General features: G+C 37.2%; 3 protein-coding genes across 3 annotated transcripts; 2 read left to right on the forward strand and 1 right to left on the reverse strand.

Annotated features, from left to right (window-relative positions):
* The first annotated feature begins 951 nt into the window (after nucleotides 1–951).
* LOC129244440 (glutamate-rich WD repeat-containing protein 1) lies at nucleotides 952–2,551 on the forward strand. The gene is made up of 2 exons (XM_054882067.1): nucleotides 952–1,796; nucleotides 1,873–2,551. The coding sequence occupies exons 1-2, from the start codon at nucleotides 1,054–1,056 to the stop codon at nucleotides 2,525–2,527; spliced, it is 1,398 nt and encodes a 465-aa protein (XP_054738042.1). The 5' UTR covers nucleotides 952–1,053; the 3' UTR covers nucleotides 2,528–2,551.
* LOC129244439 (mismatch repair endonuclease PMS2) lies at nucleotides 2,544–25,493 on the reverse strand. Its single transcript, XM_054882066.1, has 8 exons — nucleotides 25,303–25,493; nucleotides 25,053–25,212; nucleotides 24,839–24,982; nucleotides 24,215–24,780; nucleotides 23,484–24,123; nucleotides 22,688–23,392; nucleotides 21,251–21,501; nucleotides 2,544–2,680 (listed from the first exon to the last, which is right to left on the reverse strand). The coding sequence occupies exons 1-8, from the start codon at nucleotides 25,399–25,401 to the stop codon at nucleotides 2,597–2,599; spliced, it is 2,649 nt and encodes an 882-aa protein (XP_054738041.1). The 5' UTR covers nucleotides 25,402–25,493; the 3' UTR covers nucleotides 2,544–2,596.
* LOC129245196 (solute carrier family 2, facilitated glucose transporter member 1-like) lies at nucleotides 12,877–21,180 on the forward strand. The gene is made up of 7 exons (XM_054883226.1): nucleotides 12,877–13,074; nucleotides 13,142–13,246; nucleotides 13,344–13,504; nucleotides 17,768–18,362; nucleotides 20,440–20,652; nucleotides 20,750–20,852; nucleotides 20,918–21,180. Exons 1-7 carry the CDS (start codon nucleotides 12,961–12,963, stop codon nucleotides 21,178–21,180), a joined length of 1,554 nt encoding a protein of 517 aa, XP_054739201.1. The 5' UTR covers nucleotides 12,877–12,960.
* Nucleotides 25,494–27,259: the final 1,766 nt, after the last annotated feature.

Raw genomic sequence — 27,259 nt, forward strand, 5'->3', positions numbered from 1 at the left:
ATACAGTCGGAGATTTGCCATTGTTTACCAAGGGGCGACCGCTATTAGAAAACACTTTTTCTATTATTTCTACGTACTGCCGAATGATAGTCACGCACCAACTAATTCGGCTGTGGAAAAGAACAAAACTGTCAGCGGAATTATAAGAATTAAAGAAATAAAAGAAAAAACTCGTCCTCGGGTGGAACCGTCGCCCACCCTGGAACCGCTTTCGCATTACTTCAGAGTGGCGTTCCATTTTGTTCATTGCAAAGCTCTATGCCTATATGCCTGCGTGCAGATCCCGCTTCATTATCCGGAGAATTCTTTCCGCGAAACCACTGATGATGTCCTACGTTTGCTCCCTACTCAGCATCTTACCGATTACATTTTTAGTGTTATGTGGCCGACAGCGTTCGACGTTCTTGTTCCAAACGCATGTATTGGTAGAATGTGTGTTCAGCGTCATCTGCGCATTTCCCTATTTTGAGCAGATATTTCTGGAAATAACCGTGCCCCGAAAGCGAAGTTGCTTACTAACCTAGCCGTCCATCTGCCGCGTGTTTCGTTAATCCAGCGGTCTTGCGTTTCATCCCTTATTTCGCGCGCTGCAGATTTGCAAACTCTTTCTTCCATTTCCTCTTTCTTTAGTGCTCACAACTCTTTCCTCGTATCTACATATGGTATATTTATGTGCGATAAAATTATTCTCCACTCTTTTTAAAAAGTTTTGATTTTTATAACATTTTTTCGATTTTTCGAAAAGTATTTTTACTATTTTTTAGACCTTTTCGTAATTTAGAATATGTTTATTTTTTATATATGCATTTTTCGAAGATATTTTTCAAATTTCATAAATAACAAAAATACCGAACATGTGGCACCACTCTAAAAATTTCCCCAAGTCTTTGTCGTGAGGTGGCACCTTCCTATAAATCTCGAAAATCTTGATCTGGCATTGCCTCTATCGATAGCACGTGCCAATAGGAAATATATCAAAACAATCACAATCCACAACTAGAAGTATTTTGAAAATTTAACTTATTCTGAATAAGTAGAAAGTTCCCAAAAAAAATGGATAATAATGAAATGGACTTAGAGTACGTCGAAGCTGAGGATGACGAGGATGCCGGCGAGGAGGGTATGGAAAGCGATAACGAAGATGAAACGACGAGAACGGAGAAACCCAAAGAAGTGTACTTACCCGGAAAGCCATTGAAAGAGGGCGAGGAGCTCGTGTGCGACGAGTCCGCCTATATCATGTTACATCAGGCCTCCACCGGTGCGCCATGCCTCAGTTTTGATATCTTGCCCGACGAACTAGGCGCAGGCCGTGAAAAATTCCCGCTGACTGCTTATATGGTTGCCGGTACGCAAGCAGCAAGTGCGCACGTTAACAATCTCATTGTGATGAAAATGGATAATTTACATAAAACCCAGGAAAGCGAAGAGGATGATGAAGATGACGAAGAATTGGAAGATGACCAAGACGATAATGGTGACGCCGACGAACGGAAGAAACCAAGAATGACATGTGCGCTGATCAAGCATCAAGGCTGCGTGAATCGTATTCGAGCACGGCGTTTGGGCGACAAAGTATATGCGGCATCATGGAGCGAACTAGGGCGTGTGAATATTTGGGATTTGTCAAGACAACTGCAAGCGCTGGAAGATGCCCAGCTACTAAAACAATACGAACGTGAAGTGATGAACGAAACGGTGCGCCCGGCTTACACATTCAGCGGCCATCAACAGGAAGGCTTCGCTATAGATTGGAGTGCGTGTGCCGACGGTGTGCTCGCCACGGGAGATTGCAAGTAAATAACGAAGAATTTTTACCTATCGCATAAAACAAAGAAGAAATACTAACATTAAACATTTGCTATTTTACAGACGTGACATACACATTTGGTCGCCTTTAGAAGGTGGCAGTTGGAAAGTGGATCAACGTCCACTTGTAGGTCATACTGCTTCCGTGGAAGATTTGCAATGGAGTCCGAATGAGGCGAGCGTTTTGGCTTCCTGCTCTGTTGATAAGACGATACGAATTTGGGACTGTCGTGCACCACCACAAAAGGCCTGTATGCTGACATGTGATGACGCCCACCAAAGTGATATCAATGTTATATCGTGGAATGATACCAAACCGTTTATTGTTAGTGGTGGTGATGATGGCTTTCTACATATTTGGGATTTAAGACAATTTCAGACAAAGAAACCCATTGCCACCTTCAAACATCATACCGGACCTATTTCCACACTCGAATGGAATCCGAATGATGCTACAGTGTTTGCGTCAGCTGGTGACGATGATCAAATTGCACTATGGGATTTAGCTGTCGAAAAAGATACAGACCAGGAGTCCACGCCTAATACAACTGGGCTAGAAGATAGTGAAGATGAATTAAATAAACTGCCGCCACAACTACTCTTCATACATCAAGGACAGAAGGAAATAAAAGAGCTGCATTGGCATGCGCAATTGCCAGGTGTAATTTTGTCTACAGCACACAGTGGCTTCAATGTATTTAGAACAATAAGCGTCTGAAAATAAACCAATGATATTTTACTAGTTTTCAACTTTTTATTTATGTGTAGATTTTGCCCGAGTTGCATTCTATGTATTTTCAGCTTCTTCGCCGTCCTGCAGCATTGCCATATTTATGAGATGACGCATTGTTGGTCGCCCATGGGGACAATTCTAAAATAATTACAAAAGAAAAACATTAAAGCAATTTTATGTAGGTCGCAAATATTTGCTTAAAGTATTCTTAAAATAAAAGTTTAATATATACATACGTGAATATCCAGTTTAATGTAAGCAAGTAAAATATATTATCTTAAATCAACTTTGAAATACTTAGATGCAGCATTACAACCAGAGATGTTAAATAATGATTAAATAATGCTAATGATTGCTAATTAACCTTCTTTTGTGAAATTCTCTAATTCATTAAACAATTGGAATTAGTTCAACTAATTCCCATTAGATAATTGAAATTTTTATGCCAATGGTAAAACTAATTGCAATTAGTTGCCATTAGCAAAAAAAATGGGTTTACCTTTACAATTAGAAATCTAATTGACTTCTGCTAATGCAATTAGATATTTAATTAGCTCGAATTAGAATTAATTATTTTGATATTTTGAAAAAGAAAAAAACTGAAATATTCAGAATATGAATTTCACACATATATATATTACTTATGTACATAATATAATATGTACTACGTATATTACATACATGAACATCTATTTAACGTATGTACTAACTGTTTATTAACTAGAATGACCGGGTATATTCGCTTTCAGCAATACGAGCTTTTCAAAAGAAAAGCCAGTCAAGCGACTCCGCCTTGGACTATTCATAATGCCCGCAAAGGAAAATAGTCACTCCACAGGGCCTGAAGACGTAAGCGGCGTGTTGCAAAAGAGTGATATGTCCTTTAAGGGGTTATATACCTTGTGTTTTTCAAAAAAATCAAAATAAATTTTATTTTTTATCGTAAAGTACAATCCCTTGAGAACATTTTCCAAAAATTTCATAGAGATCTGAGCAATAGATCGAAAGTTACAGCGTTTTAAATTGTGCGTCGTCACGTCCTGAGCGTACGGCCTCATGCGGCGCTTGAAACTTTAAACGCGATTATCTCAAAAACGTGTTTTTCCAAAAATGCTTTTGCGGTGGACGCGATTGCAAAAAAAGTATTCAACCGATTTTTATAATTTTTTTTTAAATTGTTCGTAATTGATGTCGCCTCTTAGTGAACGATCAACTTTTTATGTATAAATTTTTATTTTGCAGATATGAATTTTTTAATGCCAATTTTAGGACTGTAGAAGTGGAGTTTTTTAAAAACATGTTCCTATTTTCACAAAAATCAAAATATTTAATATATTGATCGTTCACTAAGAAGATATAACCCTATACTAATGAAATCTTTTCGATTTTTTGATTTCAGTTGACTTGGTGGACTTGAATCGCGTCCACCGCAAGCCTCTTCCAAAAAAAGGGTCTTGGGGGAAAACGCCATAACTCCGCCATTTTTAAATATTTTTACACAAACAAAGCCTTTTTTTTTCTTTAAACATTGTAATATCCAATAATAAAAAATTTTATACAATAAAATTATTGCTACATATCCTAAAAAAAAACCCAACTTTCGCTAATTTCACCGGACCACAAGGTATATAACCCCTTAATCAGCAGCTCCGTTCGCTCAGAGTTTATTCGAAAAAATTAAGAAAAACATTTTTCTAATAGCGGTCGCCCCTCGGCAGGCAATGGCAAACCTCCGAGTGTATTTCTGCCATGAAAAAGCTCCTCATAAAAATATCTGCCGTTCGGAGTGGGCTTGAAACTGGAGGTCCCTCCATTTGTGGAACAACATCAACACGCCCACCTCAAATAGGAGGAGGAGCTCGACCAAACACCCGAAAAGGGTGTACGCGCCAATTATATATATATATAATTATTGCTTAGGCTGGTATCACTTCAGGCAATGATCTGACTGAGCATCCCTTTTGTTCTGTTAATACGTAGGTATACACCTTTTTAAATTTGATTCCAAGTAATTATAATACATAAGTTGCTGAATATAATGAAGTTAAGGGGTAACACCACTCTACACGCGAAAAATAAACACGATTTTTAAAGAATTTTTTTGTATAGAAAGAAAGGGAAAACAATCACTCTGATTTGGGAAGTTATTACTTATATATTAAAATACAAAACTACAAAGTTTGATCGAAAAATTTTACAAAATGGCGGCATTGGAGACATTTTTGTAATGTGGTTTCTCTTGAAGGAGCTCCGCGGCACGCAGCACAGAGGGTGCAAATTTTAATCTGGAACAAGGAAATTTGTTTTTTCTTAATCTAGATAAGAATAGCTAGAGAAACACGGAGGGGATTTACAAAATATTTATTTTTGTGGAATTAGCAAGTATTTGAAGAAAAAAACTCTATTTTGGACTAAAAAAACGGCACTTAAATAATTATAACAATCGTTTAAATTAATCTATCGAAAATTCCCTACGCTCTTCTCTTAAGAAAGTTATTATACAGACGTAGTGAAAAACCTGATTAAAAATATTTAAAATTGTTTGAGTTATGCTGCGTGCCAATTTCAGAAAACGTGTTTTGAGAAAAACGCGTTTAAAGTTTGGAAATTTGGAGAAGTCGTTAGGTAGCACTCACTAACGCTTGGTTAAAAGCTTAAAATATATATGAAATAGACTTCGGTAACTTATAAAACTTTTTGTTCTGTATTTTAAAAGGTTCAAAGAATTTTTTAAGCTTATAAAAAAAAAATCAATTTTTTGAAATTTCTACAGTGGTGTTACCCCTTAATGGAAATAAATTATCTCACAAGTTTTGCAAAGGAATGCCGAGTCTGTCACAGGTCAACAGGCTTCTCAGTCTAGGAAATGAAACAGTGTTTATTTAACGCTTCGGAGATGTAGGGCATGTGCAGAAAAGTGAATCTAAGAACAAAATAAAATGGAAATTTTAATAAATGCTGCTGAAATGACAATCCTGATCGATTAAAATCTGCTTGGGAACAAAATTGAGTATTTCTGCATTACAGTCAAGATTTTGTAGCAGTCCAGACGAGGTTGAACGGTGAAGCCTGAAACATGGAATTTGTTGTGGCCTGCTTAGCAGAGGTAAAAAGCACCATTCCTCCAAATAATATCTCAAACACTAAGGAGTAAGGCATTCGAAAGTTAATTTTCTCTATAACTGTCTTGACGCCTAGGTTACACAAATCATTTTTCTCTTTTTTGACAGCTAACACATATTTTCAGTGGTCTTCCGAGGATTGTCTTTTGTAAACCCAAGATGAAGCTTTTTAACTAATAGAATTTAGCAAATTATATGGGCAATCGCATGATCCAGTGAACCAAAAATAAACTGAAACACTCGTTTGTTCTGACTTCAGGGGTTAGGGGTAGTCAGAATTTTCAAAAAATTAGACTAATTTTCTTTGAATTTTCTTAAAATATAATACAGGTTCTGTTTTATGCGGCTTTTTTTTATGCGGTTTTGAAATAGTGCGGTTTTTTTTAATTAAAAAATGCATGTCGACCTATCGGGAATTGTACATATAAACAAGATTCTAAACCAGCTAAGCAAAAACTCATCACAGATTACATCAGAAATGCTAACCCTACAAGTATGGAACCGCCTGCATCACCATCCTGATCAGACGTGTACATTTCCTCAAGTGACGGAAGTGATTTTACGCCAAATCCTAAACGAATGCGCAACATGTGGGTATTGTCGGATTCTATTTCTGACGTAAATTTATTTTTCGATTTGATGTTTCTTAAATAAAGATATAATTTTCAAAAATACAATATTTTGTTTATGCGATTTTATTTAATTATTTCAGATGTATGCGGTCTATGGAACGTATCTATAGTAATAATATGGAACTAGTGCCCTTTTTTATGCGATTTTATTACATTATTTCAGATTTATGCGGTTCTAAGCACTTTTGAAACGTATCTATAGTTTTACTATAGAACTGGTAGCTTTTTTTATGCTGTTTTTTTTATGCTGTTTCTTGCGGAACGTATCTACCGCATAAAAACAGAATCTACTGTATCTTAAAAATATTGTGTGAAAATTTGAAGTGAATCCGACAAATACTTTTTGAGTTATTCAACAATTAACACAGGGCGCTCGGGCGCTCCGGAGAGTTCGAGAGCAAGTAGCTAGCAGCAGCTGCAAACAACCGACTTCTTGGTAGAAGGTAGAATGCTACGTAGGCAACAGCAAATCGATATTTTTCAAGCTGCTATGACAGCTGAAGAACTATTATATGGCCCAGGAATAGATGGCACAGTGTAAGTAATTAAATAATTCGTATAACTCTATATAAATCGATAGAAAACTTTAAATGCGTTTTTCTCAAAACTATGTTTTTGAACTGGTGATCGCTGTAACTTAAAAACCGCTTGGTAGATTTCAATAAAATGTATACTGCTTTTGAAAAATATTAAAAACTCGTGCCTGATCGAAGGATTTTTTTTTAAACAATTATTTGACGTTTTTTTTTCTCAAAAATTTGAAAAATATTTACAATATGTTAATGTTGAAAAAAATATTAAGCTTCGATCAGGCACAAGATTATCTATTAATAAAACTATTTTCTCTTGTCCGATTGATTTTAGGTGAATCTCCAAGGACTTGTGATGATCATCGCAAGGGACTTCTGGAGAAAGGGGCTCCACACGAGCAGCGATAACTTTTGCAATTTTAAATTTTTTTTGGAAATTTTGCTAAAGTCAAGTCGAAACATGATGTATTAATGCCATGCTTTTATTTTTGTAAAATAAAGCAGTTGATTAGTAAAAAAACAATTTTGAAAATCAGCATTTTTTCGGGCCTCTGACTACCCCTAACCTCTTTAATCCTTTATAACTTCAGAACGGTTCAACGGATTTTCAAAAGGCAATAGCCAATATAAAGTATGTAATTCAGTATTTCATTATAATACTAATTAATTTCATTATAAAAAACGAAAATAATATAGTATTTAAATTCTTTGGAAGTTGCCCAGTACACAAAACAATAACTTAATTTTGCAACTCAAACATAAAGTGGTACAGTAATGAAAATATGGTGCATCGTTTGGTGGTCATCATGGTGGAATTTTAAGCTCTCTTCAATGGCTGATTTTAGGTAATTTCTACCACTTATCTGCGGCTTACTCAATTATTATTCAATGTGGGCCCTTAAGTGCCCAATGGGATTGAGATCTGGGCGCTGAGGAGGATTGGGCAATAGTTTTTTACATTGTAAAGCAAACATTCCCCTACAATCAGCGCAGCATACTTGGGGTCGTTGTCGTGCATGATGGTGAACGTGGATTGCAGGATCACCCTGCTTATGGATTGGGCAGAGCAGACTTAAATTCCAATCCGCAGGCATAACAAAAACTTACTTCATGAATGAAATATTAACAAAAATCACACGATTTCTCATATTTTTAAGAGACAAAATTATTCGCACAAAGTATGAACTTGAAATTTTAACTGATTTCTTTTTTCTTACAAAAGAACCTCTGCTTCGATTAGGTCCCGTTGTGAAGATGGTCATTCGAAACTCAACTTATTTGGTAATTTCAAATATTGCTTTCGCGTTATTAATGAAACATGGGCCGGAAACAAACAAAAACAACTGAAGCTAAAGGAAAAATAATTTTGCATTTGCTTAATGAGGGAAAATTAGCGTGGCATAATTTGTGAATGGCGCAAAAGAGACCATTCATCAGCAATTTTATAGTAATTAATCAAAGATTTTTTCTCACCGATAAACATTTTTTTTATAAACAATTTAAGGCCGAAATTTTGGTCAAAATATTTAGCATTAATTTAACGAAATCTGTTTGGTTTATTAAGTTCAGAGGATCCAATTCAGAGATATAGTGGTCGCCGCAAAACGTCTTTGAGAGGAGCTCTCAGAGATCAGCTGTAGCTCCTTTCCAAATAAATATTTTCACTAATACAAAATCTTAAAATACAGTGAAAAGATAACAGAATATGTGTAAAAATTTTTGATCAATAAATTTAAAAGTTTTCTCAGAAAAAATTCTGGAAAATTCGCTTTTTTCGGCCTTCTAACTGTATATAACCCCTTAACTTTTATTTTCAACAAGATATTGAGCCCAAGCATACTGTGCACGATGTGCTTATGTGAAACATACACCAAGTATCTCACGTTCTTCCAACACCACCACAGACTTGAATCCCAGACCAAAATTCCAGACTTGAATCCCATGGCACATTTGTGAGACGAACTTCGAGAAACGGATTTTGTTCTGAGACGGGGTGCCTCCGCAGAGTTCGTAACACATTAGGAAGTGCACGTACTTCTCAATGATATGCAATGAGCTGAATATTAATTTTTCTGATAACTTTTTATATGGAATCAAAATGAAATGGTGATCCAGCATCACTCTCGTTATTTAATAGTCACACCTCGTACGTTAACTTTATTTTTTTTTAAGTTGCCTTTTTCACATTTACTATCTATACAAATACAAGGTGAAGTCCAAAATAAACAAAACTGAGCTAAAATAGAAACGACAAGAGTTTTGTTCTGATAACTTCGAGTTTATTTATTCAAAATAGTCCCCTCTGGCCTCGATACACTGATTGCGCGATCTAAAAGCTTTTCGAAAGAGTGTTTCAGGGAATTGATCGGAATCCGGAATATTCTTCAAGATGTCGGTACAAGCCTTTTGGATGGCCTCTACGACGCAAAACGTTTTCCTTTCATGGCCAAATGCAATTTTCTAAATAGGCAGAAGTCACAGGGAGCCATATCAGGCGAATGCGATGAGTAATTGATGGTTGATAGGCGATTTCTAGTCCAAAAAATCAGTTACAAGAGTGGATCGATGAGATGGTGCATTATCATGCAATAAGCGTCAGCTTCCTCCTTCGCGGTATTCAGGGCGAGTTCGATGAATGCGATGCAACAAACGCTTCAAAACGCCAAGATAGAAAATTGCCCATAGGCACGAATTCCTTGTGGACAATTCCCTTGGAATCGTAAAAAAACTGAACATCCATTTGATTTTTCACTTCTCCAAACACGATTTTTTTGGGTGGTGGCTCGACTGGGGCCTTCCATTCGGCTTTTTGACGCTTAGTTTTAGGTTCATGTTAGAAACACCAAGTTTCATCACTAGTTACAATGTTTTAAAGGAAGTTCTCGTTTTTTCTCGCCTCTTTAATGAGGCCTTACGAATGTTGAATTCTGAGCAATTTTTGGTCCCCAGTTAACTTATGCGGAATGAAACGTGCACAGACCTTTCGTAAACCCAAATGATCAGTTAAAATGCAATAAATCGATGCTTTAGAGATATTCAACTCCGATTCCATGAACTTCAATGATGATTTCGGTTCATTTTTGATTAATTTTCGAACAATTTCGATGGAGTTTTCGGTGATTACTGTTTTCATTGTCATTTATGTCCTCCCAACCATCTCCGAAATGTGTAAACCACTCATTAACTTTGGCACGAGATAAACAATCATCGCCATAAACTTTTTTCATTAATTCAAATGTTTCGGTAAACGTTTTACCGATTTTAAAACAAAATTTGATATTAGCTCTTTGTTCGAAACCCATTTTTGTACCGATGACACAAACATGCTGACACTTTAGATGCAATAACTTCGCTTCCACTGAATCGAATGTCACCAAGCTTTCACTGGAAGTCAGCTAGGAATGCAACTTCCAACGCACTAACTCATTAAAAAGATGGCGCCATCAAAAACATTTGTATGACGCCAGTCTTGTTTATTTTGGACTTCACCTTGTTTATCTATTTGAAGTTCGGAATACGTTATTTGCTAATATTTAATGCGAAAGGGAAATCTGCCAGCATTGCTGCATCCATAACAGGTTTTTTTTTTGCTCTGTTGATGGTAATTTTCTAGTGAGCATATCATGCCCCCATCCCCCCATGAATCATGATACCCTCCAAGATATGTCTCAATTTGGAGTTGTTCTTGAATGTGAGTGGATTTGCAATAATTCTTTTTATTCAGTTGTTTTTGCATTTTCGTGTTCTTTGTTTGGTTTCAAATTTGGGACAAGTAACAGAACTGCCCAAAACGATTTGCGCACGCGAATTGGGTAAAATAATTTCGTGTAAATGAGAGCCAAATTGTACGAGTCGCAAGAAGGGAGATTTTCACATAAAATATTTGTATTTATTATGCATTGTGTAAAATAATACAGTATATATTAAAAATTTAATATTTTTGTAAGAGAAACTGTGCAAGTTGAGTTCAAGAGTGAATCTTTTAGAAGAACAAAAAAAAAAAAAACAAAAACACAAAAAATATTTACAAACGCCGCAAACTTTAAATGAAATATTAGTTTAGGGGAAAAAAATCCATTATTTTTGCGTAACTCTTGTATTCTATTATATCATTGTTGGGTATAGCAGGGGATGCGTCCGCTGCGAAGAGAATACCTGTAATGGCTGCATCAACGAACGCGTTTATATTTAAACACAAAATTGTTAAGTCACTATCGGAAAGCCATTGTTATTCATATTTTTATCTCACCTACGAACGTGAATTAATGGAATTCTACTTCTATTTCTAAATATACTCGTGCACGTGCAAAGTTTTATTAATCCTTAAATACAAACCTCGGTAGTAGGGTAAAATTTACCCAGTCACTAGCAAGTAGTACTTTGATGAAATGTAGATCAAAAATGTAAGACTTTATCTTTATTGTTGTATCCTTTACATTTAAGAAACAAAAATACATCATGGCATAAAAAAAAATTTAACCCTCCGTTTAGCACCCGGGTCTGGCCAGACTTTTTCAACTTTGGACGCCAATTTAACATATTTTTATATAGCTAACGACTTGAAGTTCCTAAACTTTTATTTTCAATCGATTTATGGATATAACCTTTTAAAAAGTATCCTCGAACAGGACGAAAAAAGGCCAGAACCGGTAGCCCAACTAAAGATTTTAAAAAGGGATGTTGTTGTTGTTGTATCAGTAACTTTGCTCTGTCAGTGTGGAGTAAATCACCGGTCATCTTCGTCTAGCTCATCTAACGGTAGGTCCAGGAAACTTGCTGCTTCGGTAGGTTGGGCCCAGAGGGAGAGCGGTGTTAGATGAGTGGGTTTGATGGGGCATGTGAAAAGGGATTAGTGTCATGCGGGGTGCCTTTACATGCTGGACATATATTGGGTTTGTCGGAGTGGATTTTGGATAAGCAGGACCGTAACCTGCTACAATATCCATAACGTAATCGGTTCTCGTGAGGCAGCTAATCTCTTCGTCTGCAATAGCTGGTGGTTGGCCACCAATAACGGCACTCAGAGGTCGGGAGTTTAGGAAGGTGGTAAGAGTCTCCCGATGAATGTCGTTTAATGTCTGTCCGGTCCAATAGTTGTAATTGTGTTTCGTCCTGGATCTCGTTACTGTAGTTGAAGAGCTGCCTCCTGACGTGCTTGGGGAATGGCTTAGGTTCTAGCAAATGATAGATACCTTCGGTAGCACCCTAAAAAAAAGTGCAAGTGCTTGCTGAGCATTGTTTTGTGCTCCTTAACTGGGAACCCTGTCTAATGCAGCGTATCTTTTTTGCTTACCCTCAATGCTATCGCTTTCAGAAACAAATTTTAGGTGTTTTTTCTTTTTTTGTTGTAATTTCTAAGTTCGCTACGCTTTTATGTATATAATTGGCGCATACACTCTTTTTGGGTGTTTGGCCGAGTTACTCCTCCTATTTGTGTCGTGCGTCTTGATGTTGTTCCGCAAATGGAGGGACCTACAATTTTAAACCGACAGCAGATATTTTTTAAGAGGATATTTTTAGAAATACACTCGGTGGTTTGCCGTTGCCTGCCGAGGGGCGACCGCTATTAGATAAAACTTTTTCTTTATTTTGGCGTTTCACCGAAATTCGAACCTGCGTTCTCTCATCATTCCAAATGGTAGTAATGCACCAACCCATTCGGCTACGGCGGCATTATAAGGTGTTGGAAAAATTTTCCAAGTTTAGTAATCAGTTAGGGTTAAGCAGATGCATAAGTATATGTAAATAAAGCTCTTTTGTTTATTCAACAAATACTTGCATTGCCTAACGCCCGCTAGTCTGCAACCGTTAGGCTAGATCTGCAATTTATTTCCACGCTTTTGCTTATCAATTTAGTACAAATTAAATGTGACACTTTTATTTCAATGCCGCCGAACTTTCACAGCTAATTGCCTTATCTTAGGCTACTTCAAACACTTGTCTTAATTCGATAAAAAAGCATAAGCTAATCTAGTGCCTATTGCGTGCATGAAACAGTAAATGGCAGATGAAGCTCCTACTATGGCTGATGAAATTTGGTAGCATCTAAATTATATAATCCAATGGTATAATAAAAAATATTATAAAGTAAGCGTTTAAAGTCGCTGTTCGTTATGTGAGCGAAGTCAAACGAAATGGAGGCGTCACTGTGTGAAGAACCGGGGGCCTTCAAAGCCACATCTCAAGGTAATCTGCAGGCCATCAAGCAGTTTGAGGAGCAAGAATTGGTCGACAAACAATTGAACAATGTACGTCGCTTAATTGCATAAGAAAGCCGTTGTTCCTCTATATTCTTCATTATCCTTGCAATTTTAGAAAGAAGGATGGACAAAGCAACTCGCCTTCGTCGGCTATGGAGCGACGATAGGTGCGGCAGTGCCGGCTGGTTACTGTGTAGGTGTGATGAACAGTCCTGCTGAGGTATGTAGAGCCACAATATTATTTATCCGCAAGGAGGATGTATAAATTTTACTTTTTTTCACCCACACATACAAATTGTATGCACATACAAACATAGTTTATGCGAAATTGGTGTAATCAGACGCTGATCGAAAGATATGATTGGCACTTGACTGAGACGGGCATGAACATTCTGTGGTCGACGATTGTTTCAATTTTCTTAGTAGGCGGCGCTATAGGATCTCTGACGGGAGCCAAAGTGGCCAATCGATTTGGAAGGTAATAATAAAAGTATATTATAAAAGAAGATTATACATTGCTGCATCAAACTTTTGAAATTTCAAAAATAGTAACACCTACTTTAGGTTTTTTTTTAACAAATTATCAGATCTGGTAACATTGTGTTGCGTTTGAAAAGTGAAATTTTGTAGCTTAAACAATTGTTTAGTGAAAAGTTATATGAATTTGAATATGAGTGAAAATTTTTAACGGAAATTGTGATATTTACGAACACAATACGGTGACTGGCAGAACTCCAACGAAATGGTTAGCTCAATTGCCGAAAAGTTGAATGAATTCATGGAAAATAATTGAGGTAGTCCGGCATAAATGTAGTTACAGAGCAATTGTTAGTAAACTAAACATTAAATACCAAGTTAATTACATAAAAATGTTGTTGTTGTTGTTGTTGTAATATAGCAGCAGAAACATTCCCCGTACATATATGGGAAATGCTGCTGGAGTGGCAGTCCTTGGCCGGATATAAATCCGGGGCGTTCCGGTAACGTAGAACCGACTGACGTGGAAACGAGATTAACGGCGACCGCTATTAGAAAAAACTTTTTCTTAATTTTTTGATCTTTCAGCGAGATTCGAACCGAAGTTCTTTCTCTGAATTCCGAATGGTAGTCACGCACCAACCCATTCGGCCAGGGCGGCCGAAATTACATTACATAAAAATAATTTGCGTTGGTTCGGAAGTACATGCCTCTATATCATTGGCCGATTCCTATTTAATATATGACTTCAAATTAACTTTAAAAAATTATCTAAAATACATTTATTTACAGTCTCCATCTTAATCACCATTTATTTTTTAAATTTAGAACTTTGACTCAATTCGCAAATTTCAATTCGTGTTTATTTTTACTTTGCGATCAGCTGTTTTTCTCACTTTCAAATTCTTACAAGAACAAATGTATGCAGTAAAAATTGCAAATTCCCCTCAATATGAAATGTCATTTTGCTTTCTCACTTTCCCCTACTTTGCACCCTCCGAGTATATTCCGGAAGCGGCATAAAACTGTAGGAGCGAAACCATGTAAAGAATGGACACGAAAAAATCTAATCGTTTATGCTTACTCATCACTTGCGTAAAACTAACTGTAAATAAAAATATACATATTCATAGTGCTTGTTGTTATTATTAACTAGCCTATTCACTTTTCGTAACTTCTACATATTTTTCAAAATGTATTCGGTTAAGTGTAAACTTGCAAAAAGCAAGAAAATGGTAATTTGTCGCACAATGCCAAAGCAAAAACTTTAAATAGTCCATAAAGTAGGATATCTTATGTATTAAAAAAGTTTGATGAAACCTTGTCGGTTGAATGAAGGCCTGAAAGTGGAAGAAAAAAAAAAGACTTGCGTCGCAGTCCCAAGCCAAAAAAGTGGCGAATAAAACCTTGCCTTTCAGTTCGAGATGCTACGACATAGTTCCAATTTGCTGAAAGGTTGCGTTCAAAAAATTCGCAAAAATGAAGGCTATCAATAGATTGTAGCACCCAAGTGAAATGACAAACCAATTAAGAGTGCTAAAGCATGTGCGTGAAAAGTAGACAGTCAAGACATCCACTAATATGGCTGTGTGGTTATGAACCGTGAAAAATCCGTCAAAACCGACTTTAAGCAGATTCAGGGCGCTTAGTTGTATACTGCCACGAAGAGAGGGTGAGTTCCAGATGCCTTTTAAGCTAAGAATGTTGGAGAAGTTTCGCTAAAAAATATTTGGTTTGGCAAGCCATTTCTCAGCCAGTGTGGTATCAAAAGCCAAACGACACTATAAATCAAGAAATTTATATGAAGAAGTGTTTGCAAAAACGTCATTCATAAAACAACATACAGACTCATTTCTGTTCTGGTCCGATTTAGCATCGTGCCATTATAGCCGTCTTGCCATGAACAGGTATGAAAACCACGGAGTAAATATTGTTCAAAACGACCACAACTCACCAAACTGTCCACAATGGCGACCCATTAAAAAATATCGGGCAATAACGTTCCCACGACAGTCGGTTCTACGTAACCAGAACGACCTGGATTTATATCCAACCAAGGACTGTCATTCCAGCAGCCATTCTCGTATATGTATGGGGAATGTTTATGCTGCTACAACAACAACAATGGGGCAATTGCTAAAACTGAAAAAAAAAAATTAGAAATGAACAGCATTTTAAAATGAATTGACAACAGATACCGTAACAAAAACTGAGATGTCCATCGCCTAATGAGAGAAGTCAAATCTAAATTGCGTCACGTTGTTTATAACAAATGAGAATTGATAAAGGGTTTTCCAATAACAGGTGTTATTTTGAATAGCCCGCTATTTCGGCAGATGTCACTTTTGAAGCTGTCATTTTTTGATATTTGACAAGTAGAAACTACGCCATGAATAAAAATGGAAGGATACACGCTTATACAGCGCATCGAAATGATTAAATTTCACTATAAAAATGGTGAAAATTTGGCAGAGACGGTTCGTAAAACTCGAACATTTTTGGGTCATCGTGAAACACCTTGTCGGACCGCAATACAGAAATTGGTGCAAAAGTTCGTGCTATTGGGACAAGTTAGTGATGTGAAGAATAAAACCCGTGCACGTCGCTCAAGAACAACCGAAAATATTGCTGTTGTAGCCGAAAGTGTTGTAGAAAACCCAGGTTTGTCCATTTCTCGTCGTTCTTTGGAATTAGGCATTCCAAAAAACGTCATTTCACCGTATTTTGCTTAAAGATTTGGGTCTTAAGGCTTATAAAGTCCAGTTAACACAAGAACTCAAGCCGGCCGATCATCAACAACGACGCGTCTTTGCTGATTGGGTCGTTGAAATGCATGAAAATGATCCGAAACTCCATCGAAAAATCGTCTTGTATGATGAGGCCCAATTCCACCTCGTTGGCTTCGTCAACAAACAAAATTATCGGATCCGGGGCGCAGAAAATCCAAGAGTTATTGTTGAAAAGCCTCTCTCTCTATCCTCAACGTGTGACTGTTTGGTGCGGTTTATGGGCCGGCGGAGTCATTGGACCTTACTTTTTCGGGAATGAAGCTGGAGTAACAGTTACGGTGAATGGATTGCGCTATCGAGAGATAATTAATGATTTTTTATGGCCGGAATTGTATGGTATTGATCTGGACAACGTTTATTTTCAACAAGACGGCCCAAGTGCCACACAAGCAACGAAACCATTGGTCTTTTACGGGAGTAACATCTGTTATTGGAAAACCCTTTATAAATTTTTTGTTTAAGTGTTTAGTGGAGTGTTAATAAAGCAGGAAATAAAATAAAAATTATTTTGATAGTTTATAAAAATTTGATGTTATAATGATTTTTCCCGACCAAGATTTTTCGAACCCATTCTTAAGACCTGTGTTATTTGACCTATACTTTAACGCATAGCTTAACGTATATTTCAACATATATTCTATATACCTATGAGTTTATATTGTAAATTTTGACATTTTTTTTTTTTTATTTATTTAAATTTAATTTTAACTAATTTTCAATAAAAATATAATTCATTCTTCAACAAAAGTCATATGAATCGAAGTCCCAAACTATGTACGAAGTTCAGAAAAATTCATCAAAATGTTGAACCTTTCAACCAGAATTTTTAGAAAACTCTTGCATATGCAGTTTTATAACCCACTTATGTAATTTCAGTATAGTACAATGAAGTGAAGATTTGAAGTGCCTCGAAAATCGCATTGATTTAAACAAAAATTGTAATCAGCAGAAAATTGTCGTGTTTCATTATTGCAGAGCTTGCCTCGATAATTATGATGTATCCACCACACTTTTGACCTGTAGCCCCATACTATCATTTATCACAAACTCTGCGGTGTCCCCCCAGGGAATAAAGATTTATTCAACAAAATGTACTTGAATAAATTTTTCATAAAGAAAATTGAGAAGTTCGATAATTACAGAAAAACGGCGCTGTTGGTTCGAAAAATAGCAAAAGCTCTTATATACAAATTGCAACATTTTTTTTTTAATAAATTTACAAAAAGTGTTTTAATTTTGCTCAAACTTGTTAACGAACCTTTTAGACAACCCAATATTAGCATATATTCGAAGCTTACGTTAAAATATTTTTTTTTATTCGCAGTGTACGAGTTTCCGGGAAAATAAAAAAAAAATAACATTTTGCCGTTATATTGAATTAAGGAAGTGATAAAGCGAAGGCAATGTATAAAAATGTTTAGAAAACAAAGAAAGTAGAATTAAATAATACTTTATTAATCTCCTTCTATTTTTAGGCGAACCTCTTTTCTATCATGCGGTGTCCTCTTTGTCATCGCAGCTGTGCTCTTTTTCACTTGTCGGATGCTGCGCTCCGTGGAAGTGCTCATCATTGCACGTTTCCTAGTTGGTTTAGCAGGAGGTCTGGCCACTGCTTGCCTACCTATGTACCTCGCCGAGGTAGCGCCATTATCCATGGGAGGCGTATTGGGCGTCTTCTGTCCAATGGGTCTAACCGCTGGTGTTGTGATAGCTCAAATTTTCAGTTTACGCAGCGTTTTCGGTAACTCGGAACAATGGCATTTGGCAATCAGCTTCTACCTTGTATTCGTATTGATCTGCTATGCACCGATGTACTATTATCCGGAGAGTCCGAAATGGTTGTATGTCATTAAAGGTGATGAGGAGGGCGCGCGGAGGCAACTAAAAATATTACGTGGAAATATTAGTGACACTGCTATTGCTAGGGAAATGGCCATAATGGAAGCCGAATCGAATGTGAAAGATCAAGTCAGCGGATATGGTGCCGTCCTAAGTGATCCAAAGCTACGGCTGCCATTGATTATCGTTTGTGCCTTTCAGGGCGGCCAGCAATTGTCGGGCATTAACGCAGTGAGTATTCCTCTTTTCAGCTATCCTGCCTTAAGCTAGTGTGATTGTGCGTCAAATTATGTGTACAGTCGATCTTGTGTTCAATTCCTACTACTGACTTAAAAAGTTATTCGGCGACCGGTGAATCCAATTTTCTCTGTACCACAACTCGGCTAATCTGGACTGGCATTTAGCCTATGGCCAGCCTAGGTCCCATTCAAGCACTAGTCTGATTAGGTGCAATGGACTAGGTGCAATCTTAGGATCTGTTAAGGTCTTCAGACTTAAAGAGAGAGTCCCCAAAGAGCGGAACCCTAATTTAATCGACAGTCAAGCTTCACACAAAGCTTTGCCATATTGTGAGGTTAAATCCTCTGGAGTATATAGTAGAGAGACTAAAACATATATGGACATAAACGGCAACGAGATAGCTCATGAATTAGCTGGATGGGATGCGGTCTCAAAAATGATAGAACCGCGGAATCTTTCATGGCGACACAACAAGACGGGAGTTTTAACCTTAAACGGTTTAAATAACTTATAAAGTTCCTTGAGAACATATTAAAAATACTTACAGATACACTCACGCATCACTACAGGGTTCGAAGCTACCTGCAAAGGCTCAGGATATGAACTATCAACTCTTTTCGATTTTGCAACTCGCCTTTAGAGACACAATAACACCTACCACTCGAATTCGATGCCATCTTGGAAGAAGAAAAAGACCAGCCAACTCGGTCTGTTATGGCCGGAAGGAAAGCACATATGCTCAGCCTAGCCCGGTAGAATTCTTAAGAGCACTTGGTCTGGATGAAGTATTGCGAGGAGCAAAGAGTACAATAGACCTTAAGACCGAAGTGTCTACTTTCTTTCATACCAAAACCCGCAAAGTACTTTTCTCCCAACTCTTGAAAAAGTTTAAAGCAGCTATTTACGTTGAATCCTTTTTATGGACAAGAAGAAATATTCCCGGAGTGGTGCTTTGAGTTCATTGAATAGTCAAAAGTCACACAGATCTAATTTAGGCGAAATATATGGGTCAAGTCCTTGCCCTTGCAAGGAGCCCACTTGGACAAATATTCAAAATTCGTCCGTTGTGATGGAAGGGAAAGGAACCAGGCAGATGGGGAAAAAAAAAGAAGGGGACTTGGAATTAGAGGATAACGAACGTAAATTAACCGCTTAAAGCTACTCATAAATTTCACCAGATGTGTGATATTTAAACCCGCAATATCCGCAGGTGTAGCGAAAAAGTGAGAGCATAGATGTCTAAATGTGTGCCCGAAGAGAGCAGAGCAGCTACTGTAAAAAGAAGGTACTGAGATGATTCCACCTCGTCCTCTAGACAGCTTCTGCAGAAAGGACTTGAGGCAATGCCTAGTCCCATCGCAGGGACACCTAACGGGTAATGCCCGATAAGGAGACCTACCAAATTCGAAAGCCGCAGCTTTGTCAGCCTAAGAAGTTTCCTCGAGCGCCCCCTATCTACCCGTGTCCAGAAGGATCGGGCGGCTTTGTACCTTTGCGCACTAGCCTAACGCTCGCTGAGTTAACGCAAAGCCCATCTTTCCAGACCACAGGTTCTCAAAAAACCTCAATCCTCTCATTTTGCGATTAAACCGTCGCCAGGGTTCCCTGCCTAACTATCTCATCAGCCCAGCAGTTTACCTCTATGCCGCTGTGGCCGGGATCCCAAATGAGCCTGATATCGAAGTATTCGGATCGAGGAGATCGAGAGAACTGTCCTTTACAGTAATTACCGAAGTGAGCAACCAATCCGCTGCTTCCTTAATTACGGCTACCTCCGCTTGGAAAACACTACAGTGGTCCGGAAGCCTAAATTTGAGTTTGATGGGGAGCTCCTCGCAGTATACTTCCGCACCAACTCTTCCGTCCAGCTTCGAGCCATCCGTAAACAAGTTTTCCAACTAAAATTGGTTTCGCCGAAATGTTGGCTTTTTTGCCACTATCTTCACGCATTACACAACACCCAGAATGACCAACGTAAGGAACATATTTTACCGAATTGATACATCAACAAAGTTTAAACTCCAAATCACCCTTTCAATTTGATCATAGCCGTCTATTCTCTTTTCAGATTTTCTTCTATTCGGTGTCAATTTTCCTCAGAGCTGGTTTATCTGCATCGGCTGCTGAGTGGACCAATTTAGGTGCCGGTTCTCTCAATTTAGCTGTATCTTTAGTGGGTCCATATCTAATGGCCAGATTTAATCGTCGTTCACTTATGCTCTTCTCAACATTTTTTAGTGCTCTTGCTCTGGCATCATTTGCACTACTTCTTTACTTCATCGTAAGTATTGGCATACTTTTTATGTGGAACACATCGTGTAAAAATATTATTTTGTAACCTTGGTTTTTAATGGTTTGCGCATATTTTATGATTTCAGGACTATGTCTCTTGGTTTGCTATTGGTTGCGTTGTTTGCATTTTCCTCTACATATTCTTTTTCCAGTTCGGATTGGCTCCCATTCCATTTTTCATCGGATCCGGTAAATATTTATGCAAGAGAAATTAACACTGAAAACACTTACTAACTTTTTTGTTTCGTTTATAGAACTGTTTGAAGTAGCACCTCGATCCGTGGCCATGTCTCTGGGTAGCGTTTCTTCATGGGTATGCAATTTCATAGTCGGCATGCTCTTTCCCACACTACAGGATGCCTGGGGCTCCCTGGTATTCATACCTTTCGCTATCGTTTGTGCGATGCTTTTCATCCTCACCAAACGATATCTCCCAGAAACAAAAGGTCGTAGCCCGTCTCAAGTGGCGCCATTGGTGGCGAATGGTTTTAAATCGAATATATACGAAATCAAATAATTTAAGTTTACTACTTATTTAGATAAAAATAAACAAGTAATTGAGAAAAAATGTCTGTTTTTTAACTCACCCAGGGTTGTTCAATCTCGCCCATATGTGTGACTAATTTCTTCATTGTGGCGCGTTTTAAAGCCGTACCAATCATCACCGACTTACGGCAGGCACGCGACGCAAACATATCACGAATGCGCGATGGTCGACAGACAGTGCCGGCGGGAGCGTCCTGCAGCATGAAAAGCAGTTCGTCGATGTCTTCTTTGCCGAACTGCCAACGTGCACTGGACGGCTTACAGAGCAACTTCACTTTCTTAGTCGGAGGAGCTAAATTGAAGAAACACAAAATAATATTTTGCGGTTAATCATTTTCTACAGTGGCCAAATTCGATATAAAATTTGAAATGAAAACGAGAGGGATTTGAAGATTTCAGTCACGGGGCTTAACCCATAAAATTCCATATAAAATTTGAAATGGAAACTTAATATATTTCTCGGAAATTTCACATAATTTGAAGATTTCACTGTCACCGGGCTTAATCACAAGCCGACATAATAATTTAAAAAATTCGACTGTTCCATGAGTCATCACCATTCCAAAAAGCGCTAGTTGAGTTTTTCGGTTATTAAGATAAATTAAGGGTTTATATACAGTTAGAAGGCTGAAAAAAGCGAATTTTCCAGATTTTTTCTGAGAAAACTTTTAAATTTATTGATCTAAAATTTTGTACACGTATCATGTTATCTTTTAACTGTATTTTAAGACTTACCAGTAGTAAAAATATTTATTTGGAAAGGAGCTACAGCTGATCTTCGGGAGCTCCTTTCAAAAACGACGTTTTGCGGAGACCACTATATCTCTGAACTGGATACTCTGAATTTAAAAAACCAAACAGATCTCCTTAAATTAATTTTAAATCTAGTAATTAATCGAAGAAATAAGCAAAATACATTTTTTTGACAAAATGGCGTTTTCTCAACAAAAAAAATCGATTTTGACCCAAAATTTCGGACTTAAATGGTTTATAAAAAAGAAATATTTATCAGTGAGAAAAAGTCTTCGACTAATTACTAAAAAATATATTTAAAAAGCTCGTGTTGAAATTTGAGACTAATCAGCTTAGCCGTTTTCGAGTAATGTTGGTCACCGACTTTAAAAACACCATTTTGAGAAAAACTCATTTAAAGTTTAAAAAAAACTTTCAAGCACTCTGAAACGTCTTTTCAAGTTTGCGTGTAACTTGGAAAATATTCATCGGAACAATATTTAATTCTCTGTGTGTATTCTTAAATATATTATATGTATATTAAGAAATATAAATAAAAATAAAAAAATCGATTTTTTGAAAATTCTAACTGAATATAACCCCTTAAAAGCAGTGATTTTATAAATTTTAAAGTCTAGTCTTTGAATATAAAGATTTGAATATGAAGATGCTAAAGGAATATTAAAAGCAAGCATAATTTCGAAAAAAAAAACTTTAACACTTTTGTTTAATGCATCACAGCTTACCATTTTCATTGATTTCAAATTTGAACCCATTTTTTTGAAACAACGCCAGGTGGTCCAGCAGTAACATCTCATTCGCTGCTGTTAACTCAAGTGACTGCGGCACAGCTAGCGGCTGTGACTGCAATACGGTTGTACGTTGCAACATCTCAAAGTTGTACTTCTCATCGGTGGCGTGTTGATCGATTATGAAAAGATCTGAGTCCAATTTCACTATAATGAACCCCAAATTGAATTGTCCAATAATTTCCATTTTGGCAAAAGAATCCTTGCTTATTTCGCGCTGCAACTCCTCCTCCGCCTTTTGATTTTGACTGGGATTAATTTCGCTTTTGAAACGCAAGCGCTCTAACTTGGCTTTCTTAAACTCTTTTTCTTCCGCGTTTAGTTTTTCCTCTGCTTTGAGGTTCTGCGCAATTTCCTCGAGTGTAATACGCATAACTCCACTGGAGTAGTAATTGACAGTAGATTCTGCATCGACTATACTTTCATCTAATATTACAGTTGTCATCAAGGAATCGTCGTCGTCGTCGTCTGGTTTGTCGCTGCATAAGCCTTCACCATTATTATCCGTGGGGTTCGGAGCTAACTCTTTAGAAACGCAGGTTGAGCTTTTATCTATAAAGTGTAGATTTGATTCGTTTGGTTTTATTCGAATCACTTTACAATCTATGCGTTCCACAACCTTGTCGGTAAGCGTATCGAATTCTGCAATAATTTTAGTGTTAGTGAGTGTTTCAGAAATTGTAAAATTAAAATTATTCGACGTGTTTTCACAGGATTTTCTAATATTATTCACCTTTAGATTCTTCGCTAAGTCGTTCTAAATCAAGTGTGACATTAACCAGCGACTGCTGCTCGTTTGCGGTGGTATCCGCTTTGGTTGATTTATTGCTTTCATCCTCTTCACTATCAGAATGCGCTCTAAGCACTTTGGGCATAGCACTCGGACTTAGATCGTCTCTACTTAAATAGTCGTGTATTTTCTTTAATTTTAGTGTACGCACTTCGACTTCATCTGGACATTTCCGTTTAGTAGTGACATGCGGTGCTGTACCTGCTGTGTCACCGGTTTTCTTCCACTGTGACAATACGTCCATAAATCGCTGCGAACTGCTAATTGGCAAACATTCCGAAGAGTCTTCGGAAGGTTCATTATTGGTTGAATGTTCATTTGTTACATTTCCATTTTCTTTTTTAAACATGCTAACTATACTCGAATTCTCAAGTTTATAGGTGGATGGTATGTCCCCATAGGTGTTCACTAGAGCTTTCTTAATGGCTAATATTAAAATTTTTTCATTATTTAACAAGAGTTGACGCTTATCAGGCGTCAAATTAACATCCACGTCGGAACGTGCCGTGTTGATATTTAAAAAAACAAAGGGATATTGATGGCTATTATAGCGATGGTAAGTATCATTAACAAATTTAGAAATCTGAAAGGCAAATAAGAAAATTATTATAAATTAGTGTGTATAACTAAGAAAAATTATAATAAATTTAAAACAAATAAACAAAATTAGTTACATTTTTTAGATCACATGGCCGAGAATTTATATAAAAATACTGACGATCCTTTGACGATCGACCAGCTCCATGGCTGCAACTGGACACAAAGCCTTCCAATTGAAAGTGCGCCGCCTTTAATTGGGCTATATCTTCTGAAGTAATTTCCATGCTATCCCCGGCTCCCACTTCTAACTGCAACTCGGCGCGTAAACTTTCTTCAGTCAACTCTTGCCCCTCGTTGCACGGCGTCTTCAAGGGTAAAAGCTCTGTTGTTTGTCGATTGCCAAAAACAGCCGCGATATTTGCTAGTATATCTTGAGAACCGTGCGTTTGCATCACTACCACTTTCGCACCTTTGACCGTTTGATTACTACATATGATGCGTACACCTCGCGCTACCAGACAATACGCCTGAAGAATTTGACACATTTTATTAAACTCCTTGCGTATGTTGCGCACAAAATCCCGACGGCGTACAGGCAGAGTGGCAAACAAATTCGTGAGTGTGACGGTGGTGCCTACACTTCGAGCACAGGGTGAACGCTTTTTAATTCGACCCTCATGATCCAATTCCATACGCGTGCCTATAAAATAAAAACATTCAATCTATTTCAATGTTGACATTGCATTATTACACCGCACCGACATCATGAGATGCATGTCTCGTTGCCACCACTAGGTCGGAGAGGGCACAAAGCGAGCTAAGAGCTTCGCCACGAAACCCAAACGTTTCGACGTTCTGTAAATCGACAAATTCCCGTATTTTTGATGTGTGGTATTTAGCAGCTGAACAAAACAGTGAACAAACAGTGAATGTACAAATATTTATATTGGAGAAATACTCAAGAATTTATACTCATTGCTTCTAGATCACGTTCATGCACTCCACAGCCGTTATCACTCACTTCCACCGATTCCAAACCGTGATCGCGAAGTTTCACTTCAACGAGCGTTGCCCCTGCATCAACCGAATTCTCCACAAGCTCTTTAACGGCTACTGCTAAAGTCAACACAACCTAATATTGATTAATAATATAATTATTACTAATATAATTAATATTATTCGATTTCAATAGATATGTGCACATCTTTCCGGGTGAAATTACCTGACCGGAGCAAATTCTATGAACTGTGTCCTTTGCGATAGCTTTGATCTCACCCGACTCTGCCGTCGTTGGCTCTGGCATTTGTTCCTGATCTGACATTTTAACAATAATTAAAATTTGCTAGTAACGTAAACATGCACAATAAAAATTAAAATCTACATAAACATAGCTGAAGTGAACAATTTTTTGATTTTGTTAAGCGGAAGCGCCAAAACAAATTGATGTCAGGTAGAAAGAAAGCAGGAACCTTGCCAGATGACAGTTATAGCATTTTTGTATACCCAAAAAAGAACACTCAACAAAAAATGTTTTAAAGTTTAGCTGATAATTTTTAAATACTACCACAACTCAATTTTTGGCAATGACATACTCAAAAAATGTGCAATATATAAGAAATTGAAGACATGAAGTAAGACATCATTTTGAAGAAGCTGTTATTTTATGCTTTATATTTTAACTGATTGCCTTTTAAAAAATTAATTACACCTTGAATTTAAACATCCTTTTTCTCAAGTTTCTTAATAATTTTCCTAGAAAAACATTTAGCTGTACTGGAAACTGCTCTGGAAAATGTTCTTTTTAAAAAATTAAAATTTATTTTTCCAATAAAAATTAAAATTTATTTTTTTTATAAAAATTAAAATATAAATGTAGTTGAAGCAGGCATTTTTTTGATTTCGTTAAGCGGAAGCGCGAAAACAAGTTTGACGTCGGGAAAGCAGGAACCTTGCCAGATGACGGTTATAGCATTTTTCTTGTACCCAAACATAACACACAACAACAAATATTTTAAAGTTTAGATTATAATTTTTAAAAATTACCTCAACGCGTTGACATACTCAAAAAACTGGCACGATATAAGAAATTTACAGCGCGAAGTAAGATTTCATTTTGGAGTGAAATTGTTTAGTTATGCTGGAAATATTTTAACTGACCCTTTTAGAATTTTTAAGTTCTAAATTTTTAAAAAGAAATTTTACATACTTTTTTCCATGTTCTTTAGTAATTTTCCTAGAAAAACACTTAGGTGTACTGGAAACTTTGATGTTTCTTTGAATGCTTCGCGTTCTATTTTCGATAACTCAATTTATTGTAATGGTGCTCACACTCCCCAATGTAAACGTACGCCCGTATCAGCTGACACGATTAAACTAATGAGAGCCCCCCGTATGTAAATGAATTCTCACCACCGTTCCATAGTATCGTAGATGGTTCTTTCATCGTGTCAGCTGATACGGGCGTACGTTTACGTTGGTGTGTGTGAGCACCATAACAGTATAAAAATCCCCCATTAAATTTTGAGAGATACGGCCGGGAATTAAATCCTGATCGTTCCAGCAAAATGGAATCGCCTAATGTGAAAAAGATTCTAAACGCCAATCGTCGGGTTTACGGGTCGACGTATTGCGAATTTTTCAAAGGCCCATATACACTTAAGGCAAAAAAAAAAACGATCGCGGTAATTTTTTTTCCTGTTACGGTGCTTTACCTGTCATTTCAAATGCGTAACGGATACCATTTCATTTTCACAATAGTGTTGCCTTAATCTGACTTTATTTGGTGCCGATGAGTATAATAAATGTCCCGTAGTTGGTGTGAAAACAAGGGAGTCTAAGAAAACAATGGTTTTATCCGAGAGGCAAAAAATTTACATATATAATTGTCTGTAAGCGGCAAAACCTATGAAATGTCCAAATTTCGCTTATAGGGCAACGCAATGAAACGTCCGCAAGAAGATTCTGGGTGAAATATTCGGAAACGGAGAGTTTGTCACACCGTTTTAAAAGTGGGCGTCCACGAGAGACAACTGGCCAAGATAGCTCTGCGCAATCGATTCAGAACTGCAGCAGACATTCCTACAAAGTTAAAGCATAGAAATAACATGGAAATCAGCCCCTCGACTGTGCAGCGTCGAGAGAAGCAAATTTAATGAGACACAGACCCGCTAAAAAGAGCC

Source organism: Anastrepha obliqua, chromosome 4 (assembly GCF_027943255.1).
Source record: "Anastrepha obliqua isolate idAnaObli1 chromosome 4, idAnaObli1_1.0, whole genome shotgun sequence".
In the NCBI taxonomy this organism is placed as follows: Eukaryota; Metazoa; Arthropoda; class Insecta; order Diptera; family Tephritidae; genus Anastrepha; species Anastrepha obliqua.